Source organism: Xiphias gladius, chromosome 14 (genome assembly GCF_016859285.1).
Source record: "Xiphias gladius isolate SHS-SW01 ecotype Sanya breed wild chromosome 14, ASM1685928v1, whole genome shotgun sequence".
In the NCBI taxonomy this organism is placed as follows: domain Eukaryota; kingdom Metazoa; phylum Chordata; class Actinopteri; order Istiophoriformes; family Xiphiidae; genus Xiphias; species Xiphias gladius.
Genome location: NC_053413.1, coordinates 20,539,267 through 20,555,811, shown reverse-complemented (window position 1 = coordinate 20,555,811; position 16,545 = coordinate 20,539,267). Strand labels below are relative to the sequence as shown.

General features: G+C 41.4%; 1 protein-coding gene across 5 annotated transcripts in view; it reads left to right on the top strand.

The window, feature by feature from the left end:
• Positions 1-16,545, top strand: part of LOC120798643 (receptor-type tyrosine-protein phosphatase F) — a 165,169-nt gene that overhangs the window by 143,651 nt on the left and 4,973 nt on the right. For all 5 annotated transcript variants that reach the window (XM_040143073.1, XM_040143076.1, XM_040143074.1 and 2 more), the window contains 8 exons: positions 3,375-3,498; positions 3,902-4,077; positions 8,846-8,965; positions 9,747-9,901; positions 10,062-10,347; positions 11,495-11,673; positions 14,733-14,859; positions 16,390-16,515. In XM_040143073.1, coding sequence (XP_039999007.1) covers positions 3,375-3,498; positions 3,902-4,077; positions 8,846-8,965; positions 9,747-9,901; positions 10,062-10,347; positions 11,495-11,673; positions 14,733-14,859; positions 16,390-16,515 — 1,293 coding nt within the window. The remainder of the gene's footprint in view (positions 1-3,374; positions 3,499-3,901; positions 4,078-8,845; positions 8,966-9,746; positions 9,902-10,061; positions 10,348-11,494; positions 11,674-14,732; positions 14,860-16,389; positions 16,516-16,545) is intronic.

Sequence of the window (16,545 nt, the reverse complement as noted above, 5' to 3'; positions counted from 1 at the left end):
CAATGCAACTCCATGAGAGATTATCTTTTGTCAGTGTTCTTCCTCAAAAAAGGGAGCAAATTTGCATTTAAAGTGGCACATAGTTGGTTTGGGGACTAAGTAAGGCCAGATGACGAGAAGAGGTATCCTTGAATGCAGAAAAACAAGAGCTGTCTTTTATTTGTTCTGATTGTTCTGTCTGTCTTGTCTAATCAGCTCTATTCCTCACATTGATGGATCCAACAAGGGGGTTGGAGAGATTACAGATCTTTTTTACGTCAAGTCAAGTCAATTTTATTTATATAGCACCAAATCATAACAGAAGTTATCTCATATAGCGCAGATCTAGACCGTACTCCTTATAATATTAATTACAGAGACCAAACATTCCCCCATGAGCAAGCACTTGGCGACAGTGGCAAGGAAAAACTCCCCTTTAACAGGTAGAAACCTTGAGAACCCAGAGTGATTGTAGATCTTTTTTACATTCACCATAACCGAAAAGGTTATGTGATTGCCTCTGTCTGTCTGTGACCAGCATATGTTGCTACAGCATGAAATTTGCAGTGCAATTTCACACTCCCGAGAGAAACAGCAAATTTATTTTGGTGACATCATGACCTTTCCTCGAGCATCACCACAAGCCCAAACTTTAGCCAACATTTTATAACTGTTCTGTTATCTGCCCTGTCCAATGTTTACTGTGAAAATAACATCTATTTGAAAGTCTTATATAACTGTTCTATCATCTACCCTGTAGTGTTGCCCACAGGAAAAAAAAAAAACATTTAGAACTGTAAATGGTGCTTTATTTTTTAGTAAACTGTGTTTGTGCATTTTTGTCATACATGATTGAGGCCTTATTCATTCAGATTCCATTTGTAGTACTCCCATCTAATGCATTCTGATACAACAGCCATGCATAAATCCTACCTTCAAGAAGGTTATGTTGTTCACTTTTTATTGAAATCTTTATTCAACTTCATGGTAATTTTGGAGGATGTAGTTTCTTGATTGTATTGTGTTATACCGATAACAATGAGGATAGAATAAAACACAGAAAAAGTATGGTCTTTAATAAAATCCGTAAGAAGGGGCCATTATAATGCATGACAAAATATACATTGTATGTTTGTATGCAGAGTTGCACATTTTACAATATAGTATATAATTGTAATAGATTTTTGATGTGGTTCACTGTGAAATTAACAGCTAACTGGGGAGATAATTAGGCCTTGGTAAAAATATGCACTCAATTAAGTGCTTTCTTGTGTTGCTCAGTGCCTCTCCAGCACATTGCCCTCCCGGCCTGTTGAGTTAGTGTAAACGAATCAAGCCAGAGAAGTTGCTTGTATGACTGTAGGCAACCAGCCCGGCTCCATTCCCTCCATGCACCAGTCATTCCAAGCCAGGGAAGACCCCCTCCATGCCCGGCAGATGGCCGCCCGTCTTTGTGCCAGCCGAGGCGCTGTGGCAGAGCTGATGGCGGTTTGTCACAGTCACGTTCGCCGGCTGCTCCTGTTGTGCCTTACCCCAAGGCACAGGATTTGTAGAGGCTTCACCGCTTCCTCTCCCTGATGTTTTAGGCCGCCTGACACTTTCTTTACCACCAACGCCAATCCGCATCACAGTGAGCGATGAGCACACTGGGTAATGAGCAGAATTTGTCAATCAGACATGCTGCAGCTCCCCCTGACAGTCTTTTTATCGCAGGAAGCAATATCACGCTGCAGTCGTCATAGCACTATCATTATGTTCATTTGAAAGCATTTCCAGTGTGTCGGTGATAATACCTTCGGCGCTTGCTCCTCACCTCTTCCTACCATCCCTACCTTACTTGTTTGCTAGTTGTCATCAGTCTAGTGTGCCCATGGTGTTAGTCGAGCTCTCAAATGGATATGACATGTTTTGACTGCAAATGAAATCTTTCTCTTCATACTGGCAGGCATGGACAGAGAAACTGCTCATCACCAGCAATAGGCCTATGCCCACAGGACTGTTGACAATGAACAATTTGGAGTTGTAGTAGAAGTTTCTTGCATATGAGCACTCCACATTTTTAATATCTTGTTCAAAGTCAAATAGCATGTACATAGCGTTCTCTGAAAACCAAAATAGTCTGATCTAAAATAGCTTGTTTATAACTTTTATGCCATATTTTTAATTAAATATGGCTGTGGGTGTCACTTCACTCCGTATGACAATATAGTGAGAGCTAAAACGTTACTGTTGTATGAGGAGAGTATTGAAAGCCAATTTGCTGAACCTGTGATTTACAAATTAACTGACAATATTTTGATTGTTATTGTAGGGCAAACCACACTGGCCTCATGTGTAGCTTAGTACAATGCCAGGACAACACTATTACACTATACTATTTTGAGATTCTCTCGAGGCTTCACCTTGCACCCTTTATTTTATCATTTATCCAATAATTATTATTATTATGTTTGAACTGTCAAGTTTTGACATAAAATAACCTCTAATTATTAAATTAGTGCTAAAGCCACATTAAGTAAGTGAAGGAATTTCGAAAGGTCTTGTTCTGAGTCCTGCTGGATTTGCGAGGCAAAAGGTCTGGGGAATTAGTGGATGTGGTTCCGGTGTGAGCTGAGGGGGATCGATACAGAATAACAAGAGACTCTGTGACATTATTGAGCCAAGGGATAGGAGGCTGTCACATATCTCCCCAGATCAATATGGATGCAGTCTACTGTCGTCTTAGCCCAAGAGACAAATGACGTAAGATGAAAAGGGTTAGAAACAGAGAAGCTGAAAGGGAGAGGATGAAACAAAAAAAGTCAACAGAAACAGAAGATGAGAAAAGAAAGAAAGACAGAGAATGAGAGGAATCATCGGGACAATGGTTACAGCAAAACACTTATTCAACTGCCAGTTAAAACCAATTCATTCCCATCATGTTGGGTTTTAGAAATTGGAGAAATATTTGGTTATCTTGGCTCAGTCGATCATGATGATGATTTGAGTGAAACAAATGCCCTTATATTTTTGCTTCATTAGCATTCAAGATATCAAATGTCATGCAAATAATTCACCTGTTAATGCACCAACAGCAGTTGCAGTGTAGCCAGCAATATGGTGCTTTGTTAACTGATAGCCTCAACCCGCACAGTGTCCCACACAATATAAATCCACTTACCTGTAGCACTCTACACCGGCTTTTCAAGATACTTTATGTGGGCATATGTTCCATTTAAAGGCCTTGTTGTCCGAAGGATACTGCTGTTGAATGGATGACAGTTATATATGTTATACTTAAGAGCCTCCCTTTGTGCTTTTATTTTCCTATCTTTGCTTTTCTTCGCTATGTGTCTCTCTGTCCACTCTCTTATAATCGTTTTCTCTCCATCTTTCCCTTGTTCGCTCTCTCCCAGTCCATTGATCCAGGCCAGCAGTTTACCTGGGAGAACTCAAACATGGAAGTCAACAAGCCAAAGAATCGCTATGCAAATGTCATCGCCTATGACCACTCCAGAGTGGTGCTCACCTCTGTTGATGGTAAGAGCTCATGTAACCACTTAACCTCCAGATAGCCGTTGACGGAAACTGCCATTTATTGAGGCCTCCTTCACGGGTACAAAGAACATTTTGTGCGCCTGCAGCTATTGCTTTACAAATCTCCAGTTTTTATCCCGTATACCCTTTTTTTTCAATACAGAGTGTTGATAATATGTTCTTTGGAAAGTACAATGCATCATAAATGATTGACAAGGCAGATTGTTTTTCTACAATGTGTGTCAAAGTGCTCAATTGCAGCAAGAAATATATCCATAAATGTATCTTTCATTCTGATTAAAATGATCCAGATCTTAATCAAATCTCTTTGTCCGAGCAATATTATTAGATCAAATAACCATGCTGTGTAACATATGAGTTATATGCTCCCCGCTCTTTGTCACAGCTGTTCCAGGCAGTGACTACATCAATGCCAACTACATCGACGGCTACAGGAAGCAGAATGCGTACATCGCAACACAGGGGCCTCTGCCAGAGACCCTTAGCGATTTCTGGAGGATGGTGTGGGAGCAAAGATCCAACACCATCGTCATGATGACTAGACTAGAGGAGAAGTCACGGGTAAGGCGAGACACTGCGTGATTTACTATAAAACACAGTCAAGCAAGGCAATCAGTCAGTGACCTCATCCCTTAACAGTTAATTCCTTGTGATACATTGATTTATTGACATGTGCATACTGAAAGATGTAATTACATAATTTATCAATAATAAACAACATATAAGTGGAAAATTATCACTTCATAATATTTTAGTGATAAACTAGTAAAGAAAAAAAATAGACATACATTTCCCTGTTGTAAAATGTCATCAGGATGCATTTGCTTGCAGCAGATTATGGTAAAAAAAACAAAACAAAAAAACACCCTTTACCACTACCTAGATACTAAATCAACTATCAGGAGGCTGCTATATGAATGGGGAGAGCTGCATTACTAGGAGGAAAATGAATTCCTATCTTGCAAAACTTAGGGCCATTGAAGTCGACAGTACTATGACATATTAGACAGTCAATGTTGTTGAAATTTGAAATGTGGAGAGTTGAAATGTTGCCAGAAATTGAGTTCCCTGACATGTATATGTGTATATTTATGTAGCTCGACAGCAGGGAAGTAACATTACACCCAACAAAGCCTGAAGGCATATAGACCCCCAGTCCTACTTTAAAGCAGGATTTGTCAGCGTGATCAAAGTCACAAGGACTTCAAAGGATATTTTGGTTGTCTGTGGACAGTATCACTTCATGATGCTTCTCTTCTCCTGAGTCTTCAGCAATCTCCAAAAACTTCTGCTTGAATTCCTTCTAAATCTGTTTGTGAAGTAAAATTACACAATAGCTTTTTACCATTTCCCATTTTTCCTCCTGTTGTTTGTTTGCCACTTGTGGTGGAGTCACCACAGCAACTTTGCATATTTGACAACAAGTGCATACCATCTACTGAAAGTAAGAAAATATTTCAGCTAAATTATGAATATGTACAGTGTAGTTATATTTAGAGATTTGTAATAATGCAAATTCTCTTTCATTCATTAGCTAGAAATCGCTCAGGTACTTGATTGCTGCATTTTTAATGGCAAGGTTTTATAGAGATTGTGTCATTTGTGTATGCACTTTGTGAATTTGGCTCTCGAAAGCCACAGCAAGATAACGAAAACTCTGAAGTTGTTAAGAGGTTTGTCACCCAACAACAGTGTGTGCTCCTAAAAATATATTCAAGCTAATAAAAGCAAAAAAGGAGCACATGGGCAACTTGAGATTCAACATTGGGATGGGTTTATTTAATTACCAACACAAAATCATGTTCATGAATTCCTTGGAGGAAATGAATCAGCATGGAGCCCTGCCAGTACGTGGCGCATTATTAGTGTGTGCATACGGTGCCTTAATGAAAAAGAGTCTCCAGACTAAGAATTGGAAGTAACAAGGAATGTAAATGAAAGAGCTCATTTCCAAGATGCTAGACATTGATTTTTCTGGAGGGAGAAAATCATTACCTGAAGCTCAGTTCGTCTATAGTGAGTATGTAAAAAAAGTAACCCTTTTGTCAAGTAAAGACTTAAATCACTTACCATCCTTCCAAACACTCTGATCTGTTTTAATTTTGAGCTATCAATGCTATCAATCCTTCAGGCAAATTTTGAGCACACTATGTCTTTTTGGAGCAGAACTAATTTATTTGTACCTCAGAGAATACCTGCACTGTGTTTATGTTTGATAGGATGACTTTTATTACATATTCATTCAGTCTCAGCGAGGATATACGCATCCTTTCAAATACCTTTCTGTATATTTAGGTTGTCTTAGTGGCAGGTTCACAGCTCTGTGACAGATGACCACGCTCTCCTGCAAGGAATCCCAGAGTCACAGCTGCACATGTATACACACGGACAAAATAATGAAACCTCACACCATGAGGAACTTGAAATGAAACAGCCTCTCAGCCCCTCCGCACCTCCTACACACATTTGGAAATCAGTTGGCTTGCCAACACTGGAGAGAGACACAAAGAACCTTACCCGCCCTACACCAGCTGGGGGTGGAAACATTTTTGCCCACTTATATCAGACTGCCTCGAAACCTTCAGTATGACATCATTAAACGGGGTGTAGTGAGCTTTGGGGTAGCAGCTTGATTTCCAAGCCAGGAGAGGGTGACTAACTCCTGTCATAATCCCCACAAACAGTTTTTAGCTGCATTGCTGACATTTATACTATTGATAGAATTTTCCATGCAGTGTAAATGAATGTGTTAACAGATACAAAAAACTGTTTTTTGTATTTGTATTAATACAATATGTGTATTTTATTACCCTTTAAACACAAATATAAATCACAATTACTACCTCCTTGATACAGAAGAGTAAATGTTTAGTTAAATGACAATTAGCATTATGTATGTGGTATAAATGCAATATGAGGCAGCAAACAGTGAAATGAATTGATTAAATTGCCTCTGTCATCGAAAATTACATTATTTCCTAAGTGGAGCAGTCCTGAAAAATCCTACTAGACTGCAAATTGCATCAAAACAAACAATGTTTGAAAGTTGATAATGAATAGACATTTAAAAAGATAATTACAAAAAATCAAAGATAGCCGGCTGTACTCCTGATGAGATACATAGTATTGATACATTTTCAGGGATTTCTCTTATTTTGTCCACTCCCTTTACATAAATACACATCCTCTATTTGTCTCCTTCTCTCACACATACACACACAGCCATACACATATGGTGCGTGAGTCAACCTCCCACCACCCAGCCAGACTGATGTCTTATGCCAAACAGAGCAGGAGCTTGACAAATATGATGAGTTCTGGGCAGCAGGCAAATTTCAGCTTCCTCTATAACTATTATTACCAGTTAGTAAAACCCTAAAAGGTCAGAACTTGAAATGAGACCAGAAGTATTACTCACCTGTGTGTGTGTGTGTGTGTGTGTGTGTGTGTGTGTGTGTGTGTGTGTGTGTGTGTGTGTGTGTGTGTGTGTGTGTGTGTGTGTGTGTGTGTGTGTCTGTGTGTGTGTGTGTGTGTTTGTCTGTGTCTGTGTGTCTCTGTGTGTCTGTGTGTGTCTGTGTGCGTGCGTGCGTGTCTAGATAAGGGGTCTGTGTCCTCTGCAAAAGGCCAGATGACAACATGTGAGAAGCAATGTTCAAAGCAGAAGCAGATGATAGTGAAACCTGCAGTCCTTGTGTGGGTTTGTGCGGGAGAATATGCCACCCAACCTCAGACAGCACAGAGATATTCATTACAATGGTGACTGCTAATCCATATGTTTGTACTGCAAGCGGTTACCTATCACTCAATTGAGTTTCTCCTGCAAGGTCTACCTCTGCCTCTGAATGGGAGCTGTCACCAAGGGGGGTTAAATACGAGGGGGTGAATTTTAGCGCATTTTGTCTGGCGATTTGTACCAGCTTGCTGAGACAGCCAAGGTGCTTCCAAATGTCAGCTCAGTGCTGCAGTACCAATATGATTAGTTTACCCGCACCACATCTTTTCCTCCCATGTTATCCAAAGCAATAGCAGCAAGTCCCAGTCCCAGTTATTCTGAAATTAGAACAGTGCCTGCATTTGTTCAATTTCAAATGCAGGCACTGTTCTAATGAGAGTATAGCATAGTTTTTGTGCTTCTGTGAGATGACTAATTTTATCCACATACTCAAAATGTTTAGGATTTTTTGGCTTATGCTATTATTCAGAGTGCCTGAAAGAAGACACATGGTATTTGGGAGACAGCTGTTAGGTACTTAACCTGCCTCACAGAGTCAAAACTACATGTCACAAGCTTCACTGGTGTTTCCATTTTAGTCTTGAAAACATTCACTGAGAATTTGTTGAACCCAGAATCTTCAAGAAAGTTCAGCTTGCTATGCCGAGTGTTTAGATAATGATGTGACTCAGACTTACAGGCCTTGTAAACAACAATTAAATTAGATGTAAAAATCATATGAAGCACAATTGTGTAACTGTATGGCCTATTTTTTACTCTAAATTATTCAAAAGTAGTTTAGGACAAATTTTTTCCCAATGTTTCCAGAACAGACACCTTACTATTGCTGTTTGAAAACCAAAGCCAAACACCAATAACAGCCAGTAGTGTGGTTCATCAATCTGGTGAAAAAGGGTTAATGTAGATATCTGAGTGAGGAAGAGGACTGTCCCTCTTTGTTCCAATCTAATGCCAGTTAAGCCTTGCATACCACAAGGAGTAGAGTGAAAACTGTGGCTAAGGCAAGTCTGTCATTTTCATAGATAATCAGAGTGAAGCAAAGCGACTCAGTGCCAATGTTTTGGAGGATCTTCAGCCTCATCCACAGTAAAGTTTGTTCTCTGCACATATGGTGCCAGGTGGCTGAAACTGCTGTCCCTTCACAGAAGGCCAGAACAGGCTTTTAGATACATCTACCTCCACAATGCAGCACCCAGTCATCACAAATGCACCAAAAGCATACATGACAAAGGGTTGCGAAACCACCTGACAATTAGCTAATTGAAAATGATCACAGGCCGGAAAAACACAAAGTAGGCCCTTTAATGCCCTTTTTGAAGCCCATTTCAAATGCAGAAACACATGGATGCACATGTATATACCTGATACACGGGTGCAGTTTTTCTGTTGGTTTTTTTTTTTGTTTTTTTTTTAGATACAGGAACTATCCCTGAGTCTTCAGTTTTTAATTAGACAGTGAACAAAACCTTTGATATGACCTCTCTAATGTTCCCTCCATGTTAATCAGTTTGATCCTATAAGCCTCTCACCTGCCTCATGGTGGATGAAAAGCGGCAGTTCGCTCCTGACAGTGTACCCTCTCTCTTGCTCTGCCAGGTGAAGTGTGACCAGTACTGGCCGTCGCGCGGAACAGAGACCTATGGGATGATCCAGGTCACCATGCTGGACACTGTGGAGCTGGCCACTTACAGCGTTCGTACCTTTGCCCTCTACAAGGTACAGTACTGCCTTTTTCATCCGCAGGCATGCTCATGAAGGACATGTTCCCAGCAGGTCATTTCATTTCATCATTAATGGGGTCATATTTTAAAATGTAATTTCTTATTTTTCTGGAGGCCGATAAAGACTATTACCACTGGAATCATTTTTTCACTGCTGTAATTGGTTTTTAAAATCCAAGATTTGTCTCTTGTTCTTTAAAAGGCAATGAAGGATTTCCATTTTTCACTTCGATTCATATACTTCATTGCTGTGGTGATGTCAGTGATGCTTTGCCCTTTTATTTCTCCTTTTCCATTACTTACTTATAATTTTCTAACTTTATTACGATTGCCAATTAAACGCAAGTCTCCAGCTGCAGCAGTTACCTGGTGTCAATCAGGAATGGTGACAATGCCAAAAAAACTGTCTCTGAGAAACTGCTGAAGTTCAGTTCCGAAATGATACACGTTATCTACACCTACATTTGCAGATTGATCACAGCCGTGAAAGTAGAGCTCATTATGTGCTGCTATCAAAGTTATGAACCAAATTGAGACCCTTGCTTAAAATAGCTGCATCTCTGACAGTTAAATCCCTTGTTCTTTTCAAATTTTAACCCGAAAAAATTTCGGCTCCCTTTCATCAAATAGTGTGACCTTAACCTGTTCAAAACATTTGTTCTCAGCAGGACAAATTTCTTTTTAAAAAGCAGCCAATTACTTTTCACTATGTCGCAGTCTCCCGCTTAGCTCAAGCTTACACCTTTCTTCTTTATTGACTCCTCACTCTCCTGTAGAATGGGTCCAGTGAGAAGAGAGAAGTGAGACAGTTCCAGTTCATGGCCTGGCCAGATCATGGGGTGCCAGAGTACCCCACCCCCATCCTGGCCTTCCTACGGCGGGTAAAGTCCTGCAATCCCCCAGATGCAGGGCCTATGGTGGTCCACTGCAGGTGGGTGCCTACAATTTGCGTGCATTTTCTTTCTTACAAAAATTGTATACCAGTAATTGCTTAAGTTACGTTTTGTTTTGTTTTTTACAGCCATTTTTATACATGGTCCATCATATTTACCCCTCCTCTCTGTCTCTCTCTCTCTGTCTCGCTTCATCAGTGCGGGCGTGGGCAGGACTGGCTGCTTCATCGTGATCGATGCCATGCTGGAGCGCATGAAGCACGAGAAATCTGTAGACATCTATGGCCATGTGACATGCATGCGTGCCCAGAGGAACTACATGGTCCAGACCGAGGACCAGTACATCTTCATCCACGAAGCCCTGCTGGAGGCTGCCACCTGCGGCAACACCGAGGTGCTAGCCCGCAACCTGTACGCCCACATCCAGAAACTCACCCAGCCCCCGCCCGGTGAGACGGTTACTGCCATGGAGCTGGAGTTCAAGGTGACTGATAAACACACACCTCAAGTACTACTTTTGACATTTTGGGGACAATACTTATTTATTCATTACTTTACAGGAAGTTTTTTTAAATAATTAACAGAAATTTAAAAAAAATTATATTACAATTCTACATGTGTTTCTCAGTCCCCCCTGATCTGTAAGCATGAGGGTGGACTCACTCTTTCATTGTCGGGCGTTGGCAAAGTGCAATGGCCTGCAGAAGCTGAGCTGTCCCGAGTGTCGCTATTGTGCCAAATCAACACATAGAGGTTTAAGCACCCCTGTTGGAAATAATTAATTTACCAATTAAGCCAATGCACAGAAATTTGCATTTGTAACAGTGGTGCTGGGACGTCACTGCAGCTAGTGCAGTAGCCTCAGTACAAACGGAAACACGTGTTTCAGGGACAAACAGACCAGAACAAACTAACATCAACACAGAAACACAAACACGTCAACACACCTACACGTGGAGAATTACAAAATGACTGACACTCACACGTACGCTCAGCTGGTTTCCAAGGTGACTCGCAATCACATGCACACCTTCTGTCAATAACCATCAACTGTGATGTTATTACACACTTTCCTCTGAGCGTGGCTCTGCCATTAGCCCTCTTATGACCATGATCCATTTTGTTTGAAGTGATAATAGCATCTACACCTCGGCCAACGACAGAGAATGAAAGAGTGAGAGAATGATGGCGGCGTATGTGGGGGCCACAGACCCCATGCCCATACAGTCTGGCCACCACAAACACGAACAAATTCTCCCGAAGTACCATGATTGTCCACACACACTCCTGTTCTGTCCATCTGTGCTCAGTCCACTGCCAGCACCGAGTTTGTCACGCCTACAGTCCTCCAATGAAGCTCTGGAACACTATGGGAGACAAGTCCACTTCACTTACAGTAGTTATACCAGTAGATATTTAAAGCACCTGCCAGCCTTCTCTAGTTTACTATGATGTCTTTTCTTCTGTTGAATTTCTTTTTTTATGTTGACAGAAAACCTCATGTCGGAATAAATACTTGTCAGGGAAGCTTTTCAGGCTTCTTTGTTTGTTTACTTCAGTTCACAGGTCACTAATTTTTTCTCTCCATTTCTCTCTTCCTGTCTGGTTTCTTCCCACCTTTTAATAAACAGAGACTGGCCAACTCCAAAGCCCACACATCACGCTTCATCAGCGCCAACTTACCATGCAACAAGTTCAAGAACCGCCTGGTCAACATCATGCCATTTGAGTCCACTCGCGTCTGCCTGCAGCCCATACGTGGTGTTGAGGGCTCTGACTACATCAATGCCAGCAGCATCGATGGCTACAGGTCAGCAAAGGACTTAAACTTGAAGATTTGAGCTGAATACAGTGGCTCTGAAGTTGAAGTGCTGACTTTGGCTACTTAAGGACAAGGGTGGCGTTATTCTAGACCTGTTAATCCAGCTGGTTAGGTTGGGCCAAACTAAAGGCAAAAAGCCCCCAAACTAAGCAAAACATGAAGAGAGCTGCCTTACAGGCCTGGCAGAGCATCACCAGGGAAATACCAAGTGTCTGCTGATGTTAATGAGTCATAGACTTCAAGCAGACATTTTCTGCGCAGGACTAGCAACCAAATATTAAATATAATGAAAATTTTTGGTAAAATAGAGGGCTTATATGTGGTTCCTCTAAAGCTGATATAAACATCCTTGAATTAAACCCAAAACTCAGCACTTTAACCTCGGACATTATTTTATTTCAAATCTAATGTCCTGGAGTACAGAGCCACTTATATTTGAACCATCACTGTTCAAATATAAGAGATTGTTACAGTTGTGAAAAATACACTAGGTATTCACAGTGCACTTGATAAAATGTATGGGAGGGGACTGAAGATGAGGCCGCAGTGGGAAGTATCCAGTTGCAAGAATCACTCCCTGCTCGGTTGATGTGGCTCTCATCCACTTAGCCACTACCACTTTCATATCGAAGCTACTGCATGTCCTTGTGTGCTCTGTTAGTCCAAATAGCTTTCTAGAGGGAGGAAGATGAAAAGGCAGCTCTCTGTTTTATATCTATATAAGTACAGGCAGAGGCAGACAGAGCTGAATCTTCTGTGGTTGAAGTGTACAGCGAGGGGATGGATTTAGCAGGCGTGAAATGCCATTCAGTCCATACGGGCTTGTGCTTCGAACTGTGCCGTGACAGAGACAACACCTCCACTCGCCCCCTCAGCCCCCCCTTCTCCAGTCCTGTTGTTAATGAGAAGGTGGTCCACAGAGGCCGACCCTCCATTGTTGCTGTGTAAATAGCATAATTGAAGCAAGAGAGATTGTAATGAAGTGTGTTTTCCAAACTCCTCCCTCCCCTTTTTCTTCTGCTCTCCATGTTCTCTGATTTTTTCTTTTTCCTTCCCTTTCCTTCCCTTTCCTTCTTTATTTTAACCCCTTTATATCTCTGTCTCTCTCTATTCTCCTCCTTAATCCGTCTCCTTCGCACCGCTTTGCGCATTCTCTGTCCTCCCACCCACTTCTCTCACCCCACCATCTTAATTTTCCATTCAAACATCATGGCAGAGACAGACATATCCGGGTGGGGACCTGTTGTGTGCACCGGCGGCACTGTGTAATTAAGCTGCTTTTAAAGCCCAGGCATAAATAAAAATTAAACAGGGGCCTCTAGTGCCCTTCACCCCAGCGCCTTCAAGAAAAGCCAATAATATGCTAAGCTAATGAGAGGCGAACCATTGATTCCAGCTATGCTACCAGGGGCGCAAGCCCTGGATATGATCTGATGCAGGCTGGAGTTTTAGCATTGTAATGAGGTTGAAATGAAACGCTATGTCCTCAAGCACTGCAGTCATGTGGGATGATGCAGTGAGTGCTTTGTGCTGTGTGGCAGCGCGCTCATTGGGACACTGTGCGCAGAGAAGTCAGTATTGTGTGATACGGTTAGAATTGTTTTTGTTTTGGCTAGGGGCCGTTTTATGGGGAGGTTAGAGGGGTCCAGCCTATCAATTTGAAATTTAGCTTCATCCCGTGCTTAGCTTCGCTTTTATTCCCTTCCCTTCCTTCCTCCTCTGCTCTTAAATTCCCTTTTCCTAAATTCTCATCTCCTTCCTTCTCCTCTCCTCCTCCTCAGCAGTCAGTCCTACTTTGCACTCCGATGACCAGCTGGAGAGGATAGTGCTCACTCTTTTCATCTCCTCACATTTTCCTCCCTGCATCTCTGTGTGCTTTGTACATCTCCACTTTTTGCTTTGCATTTCTCCTTCTCCCGTTTTCATCTTTTTAATTTGATTCCTCACTCTGTTGCCTTCCTCTCTTCGTACGCCATCTCCTCTCCTCTCCACCAATCTGTTGTTTCTTTATTTGTGCGAGCGAGGCCCTGAGCATATTCTAATCTCCTCGTTCTACATTAGTGCCTTCCCTGCAGCACCTTCATTAGTTGCTCAGTGTGTGACTGAGTGTGTAGTAGCGTGTCTGAATATACATTTGAAACTACTGCACGCATAAGTGCATACACCTGGATGCAAGCTTACATGTGCTACAAACATGTGAGTGTGTGCATGCATGATCATGCGTGTGTTGGTGTGTTTTGATTACTCAGGTCGCTCTGTCCCTGCTTATCAGTATGCTGCTGCCACCTGCTGTTTGACGATATAACTGCTCAGCTGGACCAAAGTCACGTAGGACACAAGCACAGCTCTGGCACCTCAGTGGATGAGCTCATCTCTAGTTTTGTGAGCATATCAAGTGCTCTCTCTCATTCTGTGTTGTGTTACAGAGAGGAAGGGGGAGAAGGAGAGGATCTAAACAGGCTTAAATAGCTCAATGATGGTGATAACTGCCAAGGATTATTCGCTATGTTAATTAGATGTGCAGGAATTTGTCATCGACATTATTGCAAAGACGTTTTGACAGACGGTACAAGAACAACCTTACATTATCTTCAGTTTCCAGCTGAATGCTTTTAAACAACATGCCTTTATGGGTTTAGAAATCAGTTTCTCACAAGTCGAGCTGCTGTAGGTGCCTCATATGTAAATGTCTACCAGATGTTATGTGTTGCTTTCACAGAACAAAGTGGAGTAACACAGAAAGCTCCATAGCCTTTGAATTTTATTTGAATAGATTTGTGCTTGAATGTATTTGATTGCTTCATAAAACATCAGTTTCGCTGCACTTCTTATATCCTGTCTGTTATTAAATTTTGGGGTGTGGGCTGGAATAACAGCCTTTGCTATCCAGTCTGCAACAACAGCACTCCTTTATCATTAAATCCTTTTCTGCTTATTGCTTTGTGGTGTGCTTTATAATACCAGTTTAAAAAAAAGCACCATAAAGTTTAGATTTATTTTGTGTAATGTTTAATCTCTGCCTCTTCTGTGTGAATTTTTGTCCACAGACAGCAGAAGGCCTACTTGGCCACACAGGGCCCACTGGCCGAGACCACCGAGGACTTCTGGAGGATGCTGTGGGAGCACAATTCTACCATCATCGTCATGCTCACCAAGCTACGAGAGATGGGACGGGTAATACACAAGCACAAGTTGTGCTTTTCATAAATGCATGCAGCACTGGCAGGGTCACTTGACCGTTTTAGTGAATGATGATAGCAATCTTTATACGCGAGGTCAGTTCAGCTAAACTACTGCGTCATACTGCTCAAATATTAATTCATTCTAATCTTGAACAGTAACTTTGGTTGAAAGTTAACTTCCTTATCACCGTGAAAGGAATGCATCTGGGTTGAAACATCATACTGCGTCAGATTTCTCAATAATTGGTTGCATTCCAAGCATACTGATAATGGCCATATTGCTTGACTGCTTTACACTTTATTAAAAAATCGGATCTGTTTTGGTAACAATGAAGCTAAAGTGTAATTTTTTTTTAATACATACACTCAGACTTTTCATACTGTAGATAGACTATTTTTGATACTTGGGAACTCGGCAAAGTTTAAATTTGAGTTTCAAAATACCAACAATGACCTTGGAGAAATTTTAGGGAGGCGGGTGTAATTGGGCAACAAAACAAAAATAGGGATTGAATCTTAACTACAGTGTTTGGACATTTTGGGGAATATACTTATTCATTTCTTGCCGAGAGGAAGATCAGAAAATCAATACAAATTGCACATCTGTCTGTTAGATATTGAGCCACAGTCAGGCGTCGGTTAGCGCACCTTAGCACAAGTACTGGAAACGGGGAGAAACAGCTAGCCTGGCTATGTCAGCAGTGGCTCCATGGATTCTCTTCCAGTTTGCCTTTGATTCCAGCCAGGGACCTATGCTGGATGTCATACCCCTCTCTCTGGCTTTCCTGTTCTTTCCTGTCTGCCTCTACACTGTCAACTATCAATAACGGCAAAGATAACAAAAAAACAAAAACAAAAAAAGAGGTGCTTGTCAACAGATGTTTTTACCTTTGGGCAGAGCCAGGATAGCTGTGTCCATCTGTTTCATGAGTGAACAGCTGCTGGTTCCAGCTTCATATTTAAGGGACAGACATGAGAGTGGTATCAATCACCTCATCTAACGCTCAGCAAGAAAGCATATAAACGCATCTCCAAAAACTTCCAAAATCTTCCTTTAAAGGAAAAAAAAATCAGTGCACTCATTCCGGTGCCATTTTGATTAAATCCATAATATCTTAGAGTGAGTGTTTTTTGTGATTCTGATTCTGAAAGCACTCAACTGCATTTTATAGCTTTTATCACCCTCTCATCCATAATAAGAATTTATGGGGGGGGGCGCATGTACATCATCACTGTAGTTAAAAGAGAAACAAATTATATAAATATTTTGCCAGCGAAGATGAATTAGACAATATTTCGAAACCACAGATGAATCTATCTGAATTGTCATTTATAAGCAGAGACCTTCTCATGACTCAAAATGACTAATAACATCCAGTCACCTGTTAATAACCTGCAATTGTTTGCCAGGCAGTCATTAGGTAAAAGCCTTTTTTTTTTCGCCTGAATGTGTTGATTGAATGTGTGATTCTTCAAATATGAGGGCTCAGAATTTTTTTTTTTACTCCCTTTTCTTTTATAGGAGAAGTGTCATCAGTACTGGCCAGCAGAGCGTTCAGCCAGGTACCAGTACTTTGTGGTGGATCCAATGGCTGAGTACAACATGCCCCAGTACATCCTCCGAGAGTTTAAAGTCACAGATGCCAGAGTATGTTGGATTTACTCTCTGTGTGTGAAT